Source organism: Schistocerca gregaria, chromosome 7 (genome assembly GCF_023897955.1).
Source record: "Schistocerca gregaria isolate iqSchGreg1 chromosome 7, iqSchGreg1.2, whole genome shotgun sequence".
NCBI classification, from domain to species: domain Eukaryota; kingdom Metazoa; phylum Arthropoda; class Insecta; order Orthoptera; family Acrididae; genus Schistocerca; species Schistocerca gregaria.
The window spans coordinates 505,389,709-505,408,712 of record NC_064926.1 but is presented as its reverse complement, the minus strand read 5'-3'; the positions used below and the strand labels follow the sequence as shown (position 1 = coordinate 505,408,712).

The 19,004-nt window shown below is 45.7% G+C and overlaps 1 protein-coding gene across 1 annotated transcript in view; it reads left to right on the top strand.

Moving 5' to 3' along the window:
- LOC126281993 (zinc finger protein basonuclin-1-like) overlaps nucleotides 1-14,274 on the top strand; it is a 303,711-nt gene extending 289,437 nt beyond the window's left edge. The window contains exons 7-9 of the mRNA XM_049981378.1: nucleotides 2,157-3,659; nucleotides 13,688-13,750; nucleotides 13,837-14,274. Of these exons, the coding sequence (XP_049837335.1) occupies nucleotides 2,157-3,474 (1,318 nt within the window). The 3' untranslated portion in view covers nucleotides 3,475-3,659; nucleotides 13,688-13,750; nucleotides 13,837-14,274. The remainder of the gene's footprint in view (nucleotides 1-2,156; nucleotides 3,660-13,687; nucleotides 13,751-13,836) is intronic.
- The last annotated feature ends 4,730 nt before the right edge of the window (nucleotides 14,275-19,004 follow it).

Sequence of the window (19,004 nt, the reverse complement as noted above, 5' to 3'; positions counted from 1 at the left end):
GCACTGCAAATAGGCATATTCAGCGTGCTTTTCAACTTTGACTGTGACAACGGACGCGGAAGACTATGTTTACGTATATATACACTCCTGGAAATTGAAATAAGAACACCGTGAATTCATTGTCCCAGGAAGGGGAAACTTTATTGACACATTCCTGGGGTCAGATACATCACATGATCACACTGACAGAACCACAGGCAAATAGACACAAGCAACAGAGCACGCACAATGTCGGCACTAGTACAGTGTATATCCAACTTTCGCAGCAATGCAGGCTGCTATTCTCCCATGCAGACGATCGTAGAGATGCTGGATGTAGTCCTGTGGAACGGCTTGCCATGCCATTTCCACCTGGCGCCTCAGTTGGACCAGCGTTCGTGCTGGACGTGCAGATCGCGTGAGACGACGCTTCATCCAGTCCCAAACATGCTCAATGGGGGACAGATCCGGAGATCTTGCTGGCCAGGGTAGCTGACTTACACCTTCTAGAGCACGTTGGGTGGTACGGGATACATGCGGACTTGCATTGTCCTGTTGGAACAGCAAGTTCCCTTGCCGGTCTAGGAATGGTAGAACGATGGGTTCGATGACGGTTTGGATGTACCGTGCACTCTTCAGTGTCCCCTCGACGATCACCAGAGGTGTACGGCCAGTGTAGGAGATCGCTCTCCACACCATGATGCCGGGTGTTGGCCCTGGGTGCCTCGGTCGTATACAGTCCTGATTGTGGCGCTCACCTGCACGGCGCCAAACACGCATACGACCATCATTGTCACCAAGGCAGAAGCGACTCTCATCGCTGAAGACGACACGTCTCCATTCGTCCCTCCATTCACGCCTGTCGCGACAACACTGGAGGGGGGCTGCACGATGTTGGGGCGTGAGCGGAAGACGGCCTAACGGTGTGCGGGACCATAGCCCAGCTTCATGGAGACGGTTGCGAATGGTCCTCGCCGATACCCCAGGAGCAACAGTATCCCTAATTTGCTGGGAAGTGGCGGTGCGGTCCCCTACGGCACTGCGTAGGATCCTACGGTCTTGGCGTGCATCCGTGCGTCGCTGCGGTCCGGTCCCAGGTCGACGGGCACGTGCACCTTCCGCCGACCACTGGCGACAACATCGATGTACTGTGGAGACCTCACGCCCCACGTGTTGAGCAATTCGGCGGTACGTCCACCCGGCCTCCCGCATGCCCACTATACGCCCTCGCTCAAAGTCCGTCAACTGCACATACGGTTCACGTCCACGCTGTCGCGGCATGCTACCAGTGTTAAAGACTGCGATGGAGCTCCGTATGCCACGGCAAACTGGCTGACACTGACGGTGGCGGTGCACAAATGCTGCGCAGCTAGCGCCATTCGACGGCCAACACCGCGGTTCCTGGTGTGTCCGCTGTGCCGTGCGTGTGATCATTGCTTGTACAGCCCTCTCGCAGTGTCCGGAGCAAGTATCGTGGATCTGACATACCGGTGTCAATGTGTTCTTTTTTCCATTTCCAGGAGTGTATTTATATCTTCCAGGTATAGAGAACTCAACTTCTCGTTAACCCAAATAAATTTATTCCTATAAAAGTAACTTCAGGGGTACCTCAGGTAAGTGTTACAAGCCATGTACTGATCACAATACTTTATAAATTAATGATGTAGTATATAACGCCAGAAGTTCCATGGGGCAGTTCGCGAATACTACTGTTTCATGCAATGTGAACGGAATCGCCACCAACAAAATATTTGAGGTCGTTCAGAAATAGTTTCTGAGAAATGATATTGCGGGTAAGTCAGTTAGCACAGAAGAGGGGATTTTTTGCTGAATAACGTTGTCACTCTGCAGCGGAATCTGAGCTGATTTGAAACTTCCTGGCAGTTAGAACTGTGTGTTCAAAAAACTGAATCCTGTACATGCTCATTGCCAAGGTGGAAACTAGTGAAAAGTACAACGAAGGATTAACCTTCAGTATTTAGCTATTTCTCATAAATAACTCGATTCATTTGCAGTGGCGTATGGCGAATTTTCACAGTGGACGAAAAAAGTAGCACTTTAGTAAGCTCTCTAGTTCAGTTACTAGTCTTCCTATGTGTTATAATGCTAATACTGTTATGTCTTTGGTGCATCAGCTTTGCTACTATTAATGCTGATTTAATGTTTTCTTCCTGCAGGTATGACGAGAAGATAGAAGACAGCTGGTATCAAAACGCTTATGGAGCATCGGATAACATACCTTTACGGCCACTTACCAATGGTGTTGCCATTAAGACTGAGAAAATCGATGAACCATATGGCGAGTACGAGAAAGAAGAGGAAAATTCGTCAGTGCCGTTTAGTTTCAGTGCAAGTCTTTGTCACCCGTACACCGATAATCAGAAGTTTTCACAAGGCCCTCACAAAGAAAACCAACTTAAAGAGGAGTTTACTGATGTGAAGACTGAGTGCAGAAGTGAAGACACTCACGTTGATAACCATGATAACGAGGAGTTAAGTGAAGTAAAAAGGACGTGCGTAAGAGAGGATGTGAACAAAGCCAGCGAGCAATTACCCCTGAGGGGAGTGCGTAAACGAAAAAGTCGAAATCCGACACGCTATGGGTCGTGCCCAAAAAGGACTCACGTACTGTCCTTAGAGTCTGTCGCAAGTGAAAGGGATTTCAACGAATGTGTCGAACAAACTATCACAGATGGAACATATGACGCAGGACGACCAGACCAGCAGAAATGTGTCGCAGTCATCAGTCAGACAGAAGAGACATCAGAAGTTCGGGAGGAGAAAGATCGCTGTGTACCAGACAGCGATGTATCAGATATCGATCCCGATGGGGGCACTCGGAAATCGGAGCAGAGTCCAGAAAATGAAGTGGGCTGTGTTGAAGACAACTGTAAAATACCAGAAAGTGAGAGGGATGATTACAGCTGTCTCGTACCATATACTGAATTAGTTTCGAATGTGAAGCACGACGAGGAGGCACCAAGTGGTAAAGATGTTCTTCCTAGAGATATGAGAGATTTTATCAACTTGGAACCGGAGAAGTGCATCGAAACGGAAGTTGGCGAGGTTACCAGAGACTGTAGTGATCCAAACAGTGAGGCTGAAGAAGAGACATGTAAAGACGATCAGCTGAAGATGCAGGTTCTTGAGGATACCCCCAAGCAGATCAATGGGCAAAACTCGGTTGAAGCTTGTTTGGCTTCTCAGATTGAGGCGTCAGAGCCATTAGAGGAAAACCGTGACACGCCGAGCAGGGAAATACCGATGGACAAAGAGAACCCGCGCAGGTGCGTAGGGTGCGGTAAGGTGTTCCTGAACCACTTTTGCGTGAAGACGCACTACCGCAACGTACATCTGCGGCTGCAGCACGGCTGCACCGTGCCCGGCTGCGCCGCCACCTTCCCCTCCAAGAGGAGCCGCGACCGCCACAGCGCCAACCCCAACCTGCACCGCAGGCTCCAGCCGGAGGGACAGCTGGAGGCGGCCGATCAGTAACGTTCCAGCCTGGGGTGACACCAAACGCTCAGCGTAGGAGATGCTGTGACCCACCCCAGGACTTCTTGAAATAAATGCCGCGCCACAGGTTTCAGGGGACCTTCGAATCACCCCAAGACGGAGGCCCCAATATGCGACCGTGCGGGCTGGGCGTACAGTGTACGAACGTTTCGACGGAAATCCAGGTACAGACTGCAATGTGTTCTTCATAGTGCGTTAAAGTAATGTTACCACTACATTTATGTACGTAGCTAATACGAAACTCTTTCTGTCGCCGACGCATGTAACACTAGCAAGATACATAATGCTTTCGACTCCAGTGTACTGACTGTCCAGGTGAGATGGCTCAGTCCTGAGGCACTGATCTCTTATTCGGGAGAAAGGTGGTTCAAATCCCCGTCCAGCGCTCCCTACGCCTCTCCAATATGAGACTATCCTATGTCTCAATGATCTCGTCGACGGAACCTTGAGCTCTTACCTTCATTCTTAGTACATTGTCTGGTCCAAAGTTCCCAGAGTCCTGTTAGTGGATATTAACATTGTGTGTCGCCACCCTGTACCTTTATGGAGCCTTGAATTTTGCTGGAGACTCTTCCAATGAGGTACACTACGTGATCAAAAGTACCCGGAAACCCCAAAAGATACGTTTTTCGTATTAGGTGCATTGTGCTGCCACTTACTGCCAAGTACTCCATATCAGCGACTTCAGTACTCATTAGACATCGTGGGACAGCAGAATGGGGCGCTCTGCGGAACTGACAGACTTCTAATGTGGTCAGGTGATTGCCTGTCACTTGTGTTATACTTCTCCACGCAGATCCCTAGATCCACTGTTCCCAGTGTGATAGTGAAGTAGAAACGTAAAGGGACACTTACAGCAAAAAGCCGTACAGGACAGCCTCGTCTGTCATTGACTGACAGACACCGCCGACAGTTGTAGAGGGTCGTAATGTGTAACAGGCAGACATCTATCCAGACCATCGCATAGGACTTCCAGACTGCATCAGGATCCACTGAAAGTACTATGCCAGTTAGGCGGGAGTTGAGAAAACTTGGACTTCATTTTCGAGCGGCTGCTCATAAGCCAAACATCACGCCCGTAAACGCCAAACGAATCCTCGCTTGGTGTAAGGACGCGGTGGTCTCGCGGTTCTAGGCGCACAGTCCGGAACCGCGCGACTGTTACGGTCGCAGGTTCGAATCCTGCCTCGGGCATGGATGTGTGTGATGTCCTTAGGTTCGTTTGGTTTAAGTAGTTCTAAGCTCTAGGGGACTGATGACCACAGCAGTTAAGTCCCATAGTGCTCAGAGCCATTTTTTGGTGTAAGGAGCGTAAACATTGAACAATCGAACAGTGAAGAAAGGTTGTGTGGAGTGACAAATCATGCAAAACAATGTGTCCATCCGATGGCAGGGTGTGGGTATGACGAATCCGTGGTGAACGTCCTCTGCCAGCGTGTGTAGTGCCAACAGTAAAATTCGTAGGCGTTGGTGTTATGGTGTGGTCCTGTTTTTTCATGGAGGGGGCTTGCACCCCTTGTTGTTTTGGTGGCACTATCACAGCACAGGCGTACATTGATGCTTTAAGCACCTTCTTCCTTCCCACTGTTGAAGAGCAATCCGGGGATGCCGATTGCATCTATCACTACTGTCTAGCACCTGTTCATAAAGCACGGTCTGTAGCGGAGTGATTACACAATAACGTCCCTGTAATGGACTGGCCTGCATAGAGTCCTGCCCTGAATCGAATAGAACACCTTTGGGGTGTTTTGGAACGCCTAATTCGTACCGACCGACATCGATACCTCTCCTCAGTGCAGCACTCCGTGAAGAATGGACTGCCATTCCCCAAGAAACCTTCCAGCACCTGACTGAACGTATGAATGCTGTCATATGGAAGCTGTCATCGAGGCTAAACGTGGCCCAATACCATAATATATTCCTGCATTACCGATGGAGGGCGCCGTTAACTTGAAAGTAATTTTCAGCCAGGTGTCCGCATACGTTTGATCACATAGTGTATGTAAATGTCTATGGGGGAATGGCAGGTCCATTCTTCCTCGAGAGGTGAAACTAGAGACGATAGCGATGGTGGACGCAGAGTATTTACTGCAGTCGACTTTCTAACTCATCCCATAGGTGTTCCATTGGATGCATGTCGGAACTCTTGGCAGAACGGTCTAGGAATGTTGCTGTCCACAAACCATTGCTCTACAAATTCTTATTTATGAAAGGGTGCATTCTCATGCTGATAGAAACAACAATCGTTCCGAGCTGTGCTGCAAAATACACTCCTGGAAATTGAAATAAGAACACCGTGAATTCATTGTCCCAGGAAGGGGAAACTTTATTGACACATTCCTGGGGTCAGAAACATCACATGATCACACTGACAGAACCACAGGCACATAGACACAGGCAACAGAGCATGCACAATGTCGGCACTAGTACAGTGTATATCCACCTTTCGCAGCAATGCAGGCTGCTATTCTCCCATGGAGACGATCATAGAGATGCTGGATGTAGTCCTGTGGAACGGCTTGCCATGCCATTTCCACCTGTCGCCTCAGTTGGACCAGCGTTCGTGCTGGACGTGCAGACCGCGTGAGACGACGCTTCATCCAGTCCCAAACATGCTCAATGGGGGACAGATCCGGAGATCTTGCTGGCCATGGTAGTTGACTTACACCTTCTAGAGCACGTTGGGTGGCACGGGATACATGCGGACGTGCATTGTCCTGTTGGAACAGCAAGTTCCCTTGCCGGTCTAGGAATGGTAGAACGATGGGTTCGATGACGGTTTGGATGTACCGTGCACTATTCAGTGTCCCCTCGACGATCACCAGAGGTGTACGGCCAGTGTAGGAGATCGCTCCCCACACCATGATGCCGGGTGTTGGCCCTGTGTACCTCGGTCGTATGCAGTCCTGATTGTGGCGCTCACCTGCACGGCGCCAAACACGCATACGACCATCATTGGCACCAAGGCAGAAGCGACTCTCATCGCTGAAGACGACACGTCTCCATTCGTCCCTCCATTCACGCCTGTCGCGACACCACTGGAGGGGGGCTGCACGATGTTGGGGCGTGAGCGGAAGACGGCCTAACGGTGTGCGGGACCGTAGCCCAGCTACATGGAGACGGTTGCAAATGGTCCTCGCCGATACCCCAGGAGCAACAGTGTCCCTAATTTGCTGGGAAGTGGCGGTGCGGTCCCCTACGGCACTGCGTAGGATCCTACGGTCTTGGCGTGCATCCGTGCGTCGCTGCGGTCCGGTCCCAGGTCGACGGGCACGTGCACCTTCCGCCGACCACTGGTGACAACATCGATGTACTGTGGAGACCTCACGCCCCACGTGTTGAGCAAGTCGGCGGTACGTCCACCTGGCCTCCCGCATGCCCACTATACGCCCTCACTCAAAGTCCGTCAACTGCACGTACGGTTCACGTTCACGCTGTCGCGGCATGCTACCAGTGTTAAAGACTGCGATGGAGCTCCGTATGCCACGGCAAACTGGCTGACACTGACGGCGGCGGTGCACAGATGCTGCGCAGCTAGCGCCATTCGACGGCCAACACCGCGGTTCCTGGTGTGTCCGCTGTGCCGTGCGTGTGATCATTGCTTGTACAGCCCTCTCGCAGTGTCCGGAGCAAGTATGGTGGGTCTGACACACCGGTGTCAATGTGTTCTTTTTTCCATTTCCAGGAGTGTACGTGCATCTCGTGATGCATTTACCGTTTTCTGAAGAAAGTAGACCACACCCTAACCAAGGAAAAAACTCCATAGCGTAAACCATCTCCTCCGCACTCCGCACTCCTCTACCGTAAGGACAGGTGACGCCCTCAAGGTAGCTGCCAGACATAGACGGTCACATCGGATTGCCACAGGGCACGGCGTGTTTGGTGACTCCAAATCACTCGTTTGCAGTATTCCACTATCCAGTGGTGTCACTCTTTACACAACGAAAAGCGGTCATTCACAGTTCTACACAAATGTAGACCTACAGAGTGTTACAAAAAGGTACGGCCAAACTATCAGGAAACATTCCTGACACACAAACGCTTACTTTCCATGTTAGAGCTAATTTCATTACTTCTCTTCAAATCACGTTAATCATGGAATGGAAACACACAGCAACAGAACGTACCAGCGTGACTTCAAACACTTTGTTACAGTAAATGTTCAAAATGTCCTCCGTTAGCGAGGATACATGTATCAACCCTCCGTCGCATGGAATCCCTGATGCGCTGATGCAGCCCTGGACAATGGCGTATTGTACCACAGCCGTCCACAATACCAGCAGGAAGAGTCTCTACATTTGGTACCGGGGTGTGCGTAGACAAGAGCTTTCATATGCCCCCATAAATGAAAGTCAAGAGGGTTGAGGTCAGGAGAGCGTGGAGGCCATGGAATTGGTCCGCCTCTACCAATCCATCGGTCACCGAATCTGTTGTTGAGAAGCGTACGGCACTTCGACTGAAATGTGCAGGAGCTCCATCGCGCATGAACCACATGTTGTCTCGTACTTGTAAAGGCACATGTTCGAGCAGAACAGGTAGAGTATCCCGTATGAAATCATGATAACGAGCTCCATTGAGCGTAGGTGGATGAAACTAAAATGAGCTGTAACATGGAAATTAAGCGTTTCCGAACACATGTCCACATAACATCTTTTCTTTATTTGTGTGTGAGGAATGTTTCCCGACAGTTTGGCCGTACGTTTTGTAACACCCTGTATATCGTCGGCGTCAGTCTGTTGTAGAATTATTGAACATGTTTCATGCTAAAAAAGTATGACATTTTTGGAAAATGAAGATCTGCTCCATAAAAATCGACATGGATTCTGCAGTCAGAAATCTTGCGACACTCAGCTCGCTCTATTCCTCGATGAGATTCACGTCGCAGTGGGCAACGACTCTCAGGTTGATGCCGTGTTCCTTGATTTCAGTTGGGAACTTGACACCGTCCCGCACTGCCGTTTAATGAAAAAAATACGAAATTCCCTAGTATCGGAAAAGACTTGCGATTGGATTCAAGATTTTCTTGCAGATAGACCTTAACACATCGCTCTTAACGGAACAAAATCAGCATATGTAAAGGTAATATCCGGAATGCCACGTGGAAGTGTGATAGGACCGTTGCTGTTGTCAATATGCATAATTGATCTAGTAGAAAGCGTCGGGTGCTCTTTAAGGCTATTCGTAGATGATGCTGTTGTCTATACCAAAGTGGCAACGCCAGAAGATAGTAAGAATTTGCAGAACGACCTGCAGAGAACTGATGAATGGTTCAGGCTCTGGCAGTTGACCCTGAAAGTAAAGAAATGTAACATTGCGCATGCATAGGAAAAGAAATCCACTGCTGTACAGCTACACTATTGATGACAAACTGCTGGAGACTGAGTCTGCCGTAAAATACCTAGGCGTAACTATCCAGATAGACCTATAGTGAAATGACCGAATAAAACAAATACTGGAAAAAGCAGACACCAGACTCAGATTCATCGGAAGAATCTTAAGGAAATATAACTCATCCACGAAAGAAGTGGCTTATAAAGCGCTTGTTCGTCCGATTCAGCTATCAGGGATCCCTATCAGGTAGGACTGATAGAGGAGATAGAGAAGATGCAACGAAGAGCTGCCCATTTCGGCACTGGATCGTTTATTTGGCGAGTATTACGGAGGCGCTAAACAAACTCCACTGGCAGGCGTTACAAAGAAAGGCGTTGTGCGTCGAGGAGAGAGTTACTATTAAAAATTCGGGACAGCAGTTTTCAGGAGGTGTCGGTAATATATTACTTTCCCTGACATACATATCTCACATTGACCACGAGGAGAAAATTCGAGAAATTAGAGCGAATACAGAAGTTTACCGACAATCATTCTTTCCACGCACTACCGCTAATGGAACAGCCACCATTACGTGGCTTGCGGAGTATGATGCAGATTATGCGTTTCTTTGTACTGGCTATAGAGATGTGTAGCTTGTGAGGGCCTGCTCCAACATTGCATCTCATTGTTTTCTTATCTCCCTACGCTCTGTCATTATTTTGGTTGGCCTGCCGGTAGCCCTTTAGAATTCACGAGTAAATCCTTCAGCTGATTTAATACGATTTCTTACAATTACCCTCGCAATGCAGTACGCTCTGCCAGGTCCTTTACGTACCCGCTTCAAAATCTTGTCAGCAGTAATCGACTTGGGCAATATTAGATGGGCTGAAACACCCCTGATAGGTTTATTACTCGGATGTCATCCAATGACTAGTCTTCATTCGAAGTCATTTAGCTCTGCTGACCAATCTATTCTGCTGTTACTGTGTCTCTACTCACAATTCAATACTGTCCCTTTCTTTAATACTGGCCTATCTTGGTATTTAGTCGTCTGTTCCGTATTACGTAGTGCTATCCGATTTCTTATGACGAGATAGTGAAGAATTTTCAGTGACCATACAATAAAGGGTTTCAAGACCCATTGTCTTAGCTCATCGTAAGTCCTGTAGTTCATTGGTAGACAAACTGCGGACCAAACCAAGTATTGGTGGAAGTCGAAGTCAGACGTATTTTATAATAATAGTAGCTAACAAAACCCGATATTGCACGGGTATTCTTTTTCTCAGTTTTTTTTATTAGAAGTGAAAACAAGAAGGACCGGTATTCGTTGAGTAATACCGAAAAAATTTCATTTTCAGTCCCTCCGGAATTATGAAACATTTTCTGTACGCTGAGAGCAGCTGCATCGCACGTCTAAAACGCGATTATGTAAACGTGTCTGTAGCAACGCCTATTGATAGCTCTATAGACAGCTATCGTTTTCATCTACAGCCTTTTGCGCTTTTCAGTTGAAAGTGCTGCCAGGCGTCAGGGATTTTCTTGCCTCGATTGCAGGAGTGTCTAATTACTAAAGAATGAATGTATTAAAATTTCGTGCGTGATGCGGCATTTTTTCATACATCTCACTGTTTATGACGTCATATCTCTTTACCTCTGTTTGATACAACGAAATATTTGTGTAAGTATATTCGGCAGCATTTGTGGATACTGTATGCGAAATATATTGTGAACAGAGAGAATAGCAAAGGAGTAATAAATTTCAATGTCATACATGATGCGGCATTTTACCTACGCATCTCATTGTTTATGACGTCACATCTCCTTAACTATGATATGTAGGTGGTTCTTATCACCAAAGTGACTGTTGCCTGACAGTAACGGATATGTGTACCGAGTTTGGTTGAAATCGGTCCATTGGTTTAGGAGATGTGAAACATACTCAACTATATACATCCATTTCTATCAGTTCTATGGATACACTTAACAGCAAAATTCGAAAAAGTCATGTAACGTCAAGAGCTTCGTAAGAGTTTAGAAGCTCAGTAATGAATGGAAATACATACGGAAACAGTCGCTAAACTCGCTCAAAGACGTAAACAACGCCCGCATCTCGTGGTCGTGCGGTAGCGTTCTCGCTTCCCGCGCCCGGGTTCGATTCCCGGCGGGATCAGGGATTTTCTCTGCCTCGCGATGGCTGGGTGTTGTGTGTTGTCCTTAGGTTAGTTAGGTTTCAGTAGTTCTAAGTTCTAGGGGACTGATGACCATAGATGTTAAGTCCGATAGTGCTCAGAGCCATTTGAACCATATTGAACCATGTAAACAACCATGCATAAGCAGCTCGTATTAGACGGAGGGTATCTGACAGCCGATCAGTTCCAATCATTCCACCAGGATGGAGGTACACGGCTCATGTCTACAGCCATGCCTAGACTGTCAATACCGTGGTTCGATCGTGTCCGCATTGTTACTTTGTGCCAGGAAGGACTATCAACAAAGGGAGTGTCCAGGCGTCTCGGAATGAACCAAAGCGATGTTGCTCGGACATGGAGGAGATACAGGGACAGGAGCAGTCGATGACATGCCTCGCTGAGGCAGCCCAAGAGCTGCTACTGCAGTGGATGACCGGTACCTAAGGATTATGGCTCGGAGGAATCCTGACACCAAAGCCACTATGCTGAATAATTCTTTTCTTGCAGCCAGAGGACGTCGTGTTAGGACTCAAAACAGTGCGCAATAGGCTGCATGATGCGCAACTTCACTCCCGACGTTCATGCAACCGCGACACCATGCAGCACGGTGCAGATGGGCCCAACAACATGCCAAATGGACCGCTCAGGATTGGCATCACGTTCTCTTCATCGATGAATGTCGCATATTCCTTCATCCAGACAATCGTCACTAACGTGTTTGGAGGCAACCCGGCCAAGCTGAACGCCTTAGACACACTGTTCAGCGAGTGCAGCAAGGTGGAGGTTCCCTGCTGTTTTGGGATGCATTATCTGGGGTCGACGTACGCCGTGGTGGTCATGGAAGGTGCCTTAACAGCTGTACGATACGTGAATGCCATCCTCCGACCGATAGTGCTACTATATCGGCAGCATATTGGCGAGGCATTCGTCTTCACGGACAGCAATTCGCGTCCCCGTCATGCACATCTTGTGAATGACTTCCTTGGGGATAACGGCTTCGCTCAACTAGAACGGCCAGCATGTTCTGCAGACATGAACCTTATCGAACATGCCTGGGACTGATTGAAAAGGTCTGTTTATGGGCGACGTGATCCACCAACCACTCTGAGGTACAATCTGGACCAACAGTGTCTTGATGAACTTGTGGACTGTATGCCACGACGAATACAGGTTTGCATCAATGCAAAAGGACGTGCTACAGCGTATTAGAGGTAACGGTGTGTACAGCAGTCTGGATCACCACCTCTGAAGGTCTCGCTTTATTGTGGTACACCACGCAATATGTTCATTTCATGAACAATAAAAAGGGTGGCAATGATCTCTATGTTGATCTCTGTATGTACAGGTTCCGGAACTTTCGGAACCGAGGTGATGCGAAACTTATATTGAAGCGTGTCGAGCTTCATTGTAATTGACGTTGACGAATTGTGCCTCGGCCGAAGGAAAGTTTGCTGCTTACCTTAGGGTCAGAGGGGTAAATAGCGCAGCCACTGGGGTGTTAGACGATGTGAGGGGGAGGAATGTTTTGCTGTTTGTCTTACACTACTGACGACTCGTACCGACCGGCTGCTGCGGTACAAATTTCTACACGAAAGGAGCATGTATTCGTGGATTGCATTACAGAGATAGTCGTCTTCAGATGACGTACTTATTTGTAGCAAGGAACATAAAATTAAATTAAAGCTGTTGTAATGCAGCACAAAGAGTAGAATAAAACCGACAATCAAGCATCTATAAAAAAAATGTGTGTCCTTGTCTGATACTGCATAATGTAGGTACGTACATTTATTCTTATTAACTTTGTTGTCTCCCAGAAAACACAACATATGTCGCCAGAAAATTACACTGTCACATATTCGTGACCACAGAGGTTGGCAGCAATGTGGAACAGGGGACAGTCAACACGAACTGTTCCGATTTGTGTCGCTTTTAACGAGTAGTAGCTGGAGGTTGGGGGGTCAATTTATCACGCGCTCTTGCTGCTGGTAGTCTGTTATGGGCTCGTAACGTACTACTTTATGTGGAATAGCAATTAACTGTAAATCCCCACATAAGCGCACGAGAGGCTGTCCAATAATGTTTGACGACCACTATTCTATTACATTCCTTTTCCTTTCTTTCTTTACTTTAAAAAAATTTCGAGAAGTTTCCTCGCTCTCCCTCTGAAACATTTTTATTTAATAAAATGTTCTTTTATATTGTGGAGCCACACAGATACAACGTTCTCTTGTGAGATCCCCAGAGCCCTGGACAACTGCCCCTTGTCGTTCTGAAACGATGGCAGCATCTTCGCAAAAGCAGGAAGCTGTCGGCTCGTTTGTCCTGAAAATTATAGACCTCCACGGTGAGCTGGTGCATTAGCTCGTCCACCTGGAACGTTCTCAGCGCCAGCTGACTCAGAAACACGGCCCTCACGTCGTGGAATCCGGGAGAACCCGCTTCCCGCCTCAAAATACACACCGCACCAGGACAGACAAAAATAACTTGAAATGAAGTAAACATGATCCTATAGATTTAAATGAGCTGTCTCCAGACTTTTTGCTCGCATTTTTTATCATTGTAGCAAACGTTGTTTTCTTGATTACTGACACGTACAGCTGTTAGAGCCATAAAACAGTTTCTTCATCGTATAATATATTACATAAAAATTTATGCTTCATGCGATATTTAATTACTATCATTTTCACCTGCAGGTATATCACTGCTGCATCATTTCGCAAACGGACGAGACTCGGATCAGAAATCCTGCAGGCTAGGTATGTTCACTGATCCACTAATGTGGAAAATGCGAAAATGATCCTTACATTCAAGTATCAAATAATTGTGTTGCATGGTTTTACAGGGAAGGAAGGGATCTGATCAGCAGCTCGGACTGTACTAGAAAGGAAAGAACTTTTCCTCACAGCCACTTTGCCTGCAGGATCAGTTCCAGAATTCAAACAGCAACAGGACCAACATCCAATGACGGTCTCTCTTCTCAAAGGAGCCAAGTGCGATGATGAACCAACACTGATGAATTATTATATACTAGTCAAACAATGTATTTATTCAAGCCTGAAATATTCTAGTTCCTAAACTGAAGTACAAATGCGTTATAAATATTTATTTGTTACATTTTTTAGTCGTTTTAAGAATTTACTATTATGTTAGTGCTTAGAGCTGTATTTTCTTGTATAAAGCTCTTTGAATTTAAAAGCTGTAAATAAAAATAAAGTCATTTGTATTAATCCTACGTATTGCAAGACGAATACCTGAGCAAATATAAATCATTTCCCAGTAATTTTGTTGCCAACGCCATTAATCTAATTTCTCTTTTCACCACATTGTCAAATAAACAGGTTACTCATTTTATGTTATTACGCAGGAGAAGTTTTATTTCCAGCATCTGGTAATAGAATTCATACTTATAGTGGGCTGGTTGGAGTGGCCGAGCGGTTCTAGGCGCTACAGTCTGGAACCGCGCGACCGCTACGGTCGCAGGTTCGAATCCTGCCTCGGGCATGGATGTGTGTCATGTCCTTAAGTTACTTAGGTTTAAGTAGTTCTAAGTTCCAGGGGACTGATGACATCAGTAGTTAAGTCCCATAGTGCTCAGAGCCATTTTTAAACTTATAGTGGGTTCTCGTTCGCTCCGAGAAGCAACACGATTCACAAGAACTACGTTTCAATAACACCATTATCATGAAATGCATTAATTCCTATTCCAGTACACTGAATTATATTATTGTGTAAACTCACATATAGTCCATTTAACATCTACAGTGGGACCGCTTAAATTCATAGGGAGTGGACTGGAAGTATGATGCAGAACGTTGTTTTGTTTGTGTGTTATTAAACAATACCTCACACACCTCGCTGTAATACACTAAAAATGTTTGGCGTGGACGTTGGTTATCCTAGATTTTTAGAAACTTTCAATGTTTTAAACTACAAAAATCTTATGAATTTACCTCTTTAGTGGATTATGCCATGTACTTTACAATAGAATTGAAAAATCTCTCTGAATAACATCACATACCAAACATAGGACTGCGTACATAACTCAAATCAAAACATTGTAGCTGTCACATCAGAAAGAAAAAACGCAAGTATGAAATCATCATTTTTCAACATGAGGCTGTTTGCTCAAACATTCCACAGGTGTACTCCAGCTTCATAGAATCCAATGTCGTTAGGGAGGCCATCGAAATATGCCAACGGACGACATCATCTAACGGTACTGTGACTATAAGATTTGGGAGCTAGTACGGTGTGTAATTAAGGAGATGCTCAGCGAACACCCCTACCTGGTGGCCAGGTGAGGTGGTGTAACTCCAGATATCGACGTCATCTCCCCCACAGCCAGTGACGAGCGGACCAGGTCGCGCACAGCCTAGGGAACGGCTCGCTGGAGAATTGGATATAAGTCGTCCGCGCACCCGCTGGAACCCAGTTCGTTAGCGCAGCTGATGATGTCGACATATATGATCGCTGAAATATTGTGCTCTTTGGACAGTATGAACTGGCACTACATCCGTGGACTATTCAGTCAACAAATACACTGGGAGAAACTGAAGGCTCACACTGCACTACTTTTATACTAATATTTAAGAGGACTAAATATATGCATTTTCATCAAGCATCAAAGCAAAAGCCAACTTCATTGCTTACACATTATTACAAAAATGCTTATAGGAGATACAAAACAACAAGCAAGAATAAAAACTTCACGAAAATTTTTATTAAACTGTAAGATAGCAAGAACTATGCCCCTTACATGAAGTCATCAAAGATCACCTAACTCATGTTGAGTGAATAGTAGGGCTGAACAAAAATGACTGACAAGACGCAATGCATCTTATAGAGGGTATAGTATGGACGTATTGGAATAATTAATGTCGGGTGATGGTTTTAAAGTAATTCACACGACATGAAAACTTTGTCGAAACGCGTCGATTTACTGGAGGCTAGTTTATCCCAGGGAAGTATTCAGAGTTGACCGTCGTCGGCTGGGGAGCAGCGAAGGGAAGCGACAATAGGCAGCTTAGGGCAGCTCATGCTCTGAGAAAGTGGTAACGGGGCATGGCCTCCAGCTGCCTTAAGATGAGTGATAGTGAGGCGGTGGTTGACCCCATGCTCGTGTACCAGGAAGCAGACAGAGAACTTGTACGCCTGTTGATAAATGTCTATCGTCCCGTTTTCGATGAAACATGCGAGAAAGCCGCGCAAAGCTACGGTGGAGCGGTCAACAGAGGCCAAAATATGCGTGTTCGTGACTACAGCAACTTCACGCTGACTTCACAGTCTGCAGAGCCTGAAGTAAATCAGGTGCAGAGCGACAGAATGAAATACGCCGGCCTCCGATGGGAAGGAATGTGAAGTGCTCTCCTGGGAGTCAGAATTCCGAAAAAATTGGTGTTTGTGCAGACGCTCACCTTGATGGGTGGCCTGGGAGGAGCTAAATAGCAGAAGTTGAGAGGAAGGGAAATGTTGTGGGAATTTGTTCACTTCCCAGAGCAGGCATTGGTTGGCACTGGGAAGCGATGCATAATTAACGCTGCAATTTGTGTAAGTGATTTTGCTAGAGGGGAAACCGAGGCAAGGAGTGGACTAGGAGAAGTCTCCGTAGAGATCTTCTGTTCCCAGCTTGCATAGAGTGCGGACATGGCGTTCTTTACTTAGCTTGTCTGAGAGAGAGTGAGCAACTCTGCAGTCTAGGACTTAGCAAATGGAACGATTGAGCTTGGAGATAGCAAGTTTTGGTTCAACTTTGTACTCAGCAAGATAGTTAGGAGTGAACAGATGAGCGCAGCCTTGCAACACCACGAGGCCGGCCGACATCCGCCCATCGACGCCGCCCTGCCACGCTGCATTCGGTGATATTGCACCCGCTCTGGCTTAAGTTAGGCACTGATTCAATTGTTGGATCACGTCGGCAAAGTTTCCAAGAGAGTTTCATGGGCTGTGTATTGTGGAATTTTTCTCCCACTTCGCATTACACCTGGGTAAGTCGATAGGAATTAATTTTGATTTATCGCGCTTTGCTCCACGTAAACGCAATTTATTACCACTGCCTGTTAGGAGAGTCATATAATGTGATGAATGAAGGTCGGGAGTTAAAATAAATTTGTTTTATTCGGCTGCATCTGTTTTCAGTCAAGTAGTTGAAACCCCAAGTCACTTTCTTAGTTAATTTAATGTTCAACATTTGCATCGGGTGTTCAATAGCTGAATATAACATCAATGAGCACCCATTTTTAATTAAAAATTATCAATTCTGAATCAAATAATGTCAACACTGCCACCGTATTTCAATCAGGAGTCACGGGGCCTTATTACTTTCTTTGCGTTATCCGATATTGCGGTAGTTTTGCACTCTCTGTTGATCTGTTAGTCAATTAGTTGGGGTGAACACACGCCAAAACCAGATAAGTGACGGGTGGGGTGTTACAAAACTATCATGGCAGTGAACTGACAATTTATTCAAAACATAATAAACAAGATCAACGAAAATTCAAAAAATGCTTTAAAATATAAAAACATAAGAAAAAATATCATGCATTAGAGGCAGTGTAATGAGGCCCAGTCTTGGAACGACTTCAGGCTTGTGGGCTTTCAATATCATGAAATGAAATGGTGTGATGGTGGCCCTAAACTAAGTACCGTCAGACTCAAAGTTAAAATATTAAAAATTTGGCTGGTTTGGTTGTCTAGGAGCTGGGATACGTAGTTTCCGCATTACAAGCCAAATACAGCTGAGTCTACAGTATACAATATGAATAGACACATGAATCGAGTTGTCGAAAGTTCCTATCACTTGGCAACTGCGATGTAACGTTGAAATTTATAAATGAGAGATTTCAATTAAATAAAATCTGCAGGTACTATCCTAACTACTTTAAGTGATGAGTAAGATAGTAGAAGTACTTTTGAGAATGTGATATATTTCTGGTCGATGGTCCAGCAATTAAATAAAATATAAGTTGAATAACAGGGAACCAATACATTCCTACTACACGCAATTAGTTATGAACAACAACGTACCTCACGAGATATTCAATTCCAAACATGTACTATGTCTTCACTGCAGAAGCCACGGAAATTCACAGGTACACAAGTTAGCGCAACGAAATATTTCTATATTTCCCGCGACTGTCGCCTTCAGCACCTCCCCTGTCCTGTGTCGTACTCCCTTCCATTCACTTCGGTAGTGGCCTCCCTTAGTAACGAGCGCTGTGGTTGTCTAGAGCGCTGTCTCCATGTCTCCAAACCAACCTACACCCACAAATATATTGAAACACATACGAAATACTGTATTTACATATAAATAGCTTGAAATTAAATAAATATTCTTACGGCTGGATCATAAACAATCTCTAATACACATTATTAAACACATAAACAAATAAAATAAACATATATCAAAGGAATAGCAACAAAAGGTAGGCCAGTAGCCTAATGTCTCTGTGCTTTCTAAAACACAGTACATATTTAACCAATTTCTTCATGAACAGTATATATCGCATATAAACAAATATACAGACGAATAAATATATTTCTATGCATGCTGCTACCGTTTTTTCGTGTAACTGTGGAGTACTTATGGCCTGACACGATCGATAGTAATAGGCCACTTTGACCTCCAATAACTCATATACTATTCAAGTTAACTGCCTGTAATTTATACCAACTTAGGTTTACAGTAATAGCTTTCCAAAGACACGTTGATCGAGAAAATCGGATGAAGCGTTTAGATTTTGGAAATTCGTTGCTGGGTGTTACTTGTATAATTTACAGTCAGATACTAAACATTAAACTAATAAAGATATTGAAAATCTGATTACACCATCAGAATCGTCGTGCAAATAATGGTAATGTACATGTCTCTTTTTGAGTATGATCATTCATATGGCTACTATTAATTTCTATACGAAATGTGAAATGCCTGCCATTATGGTTTCACAAAGTCCGCCATCTTTGGCCCTGCCGGCGCAGAGTGTCACCGTGGAATTTATAGCCACGTGCTCGATG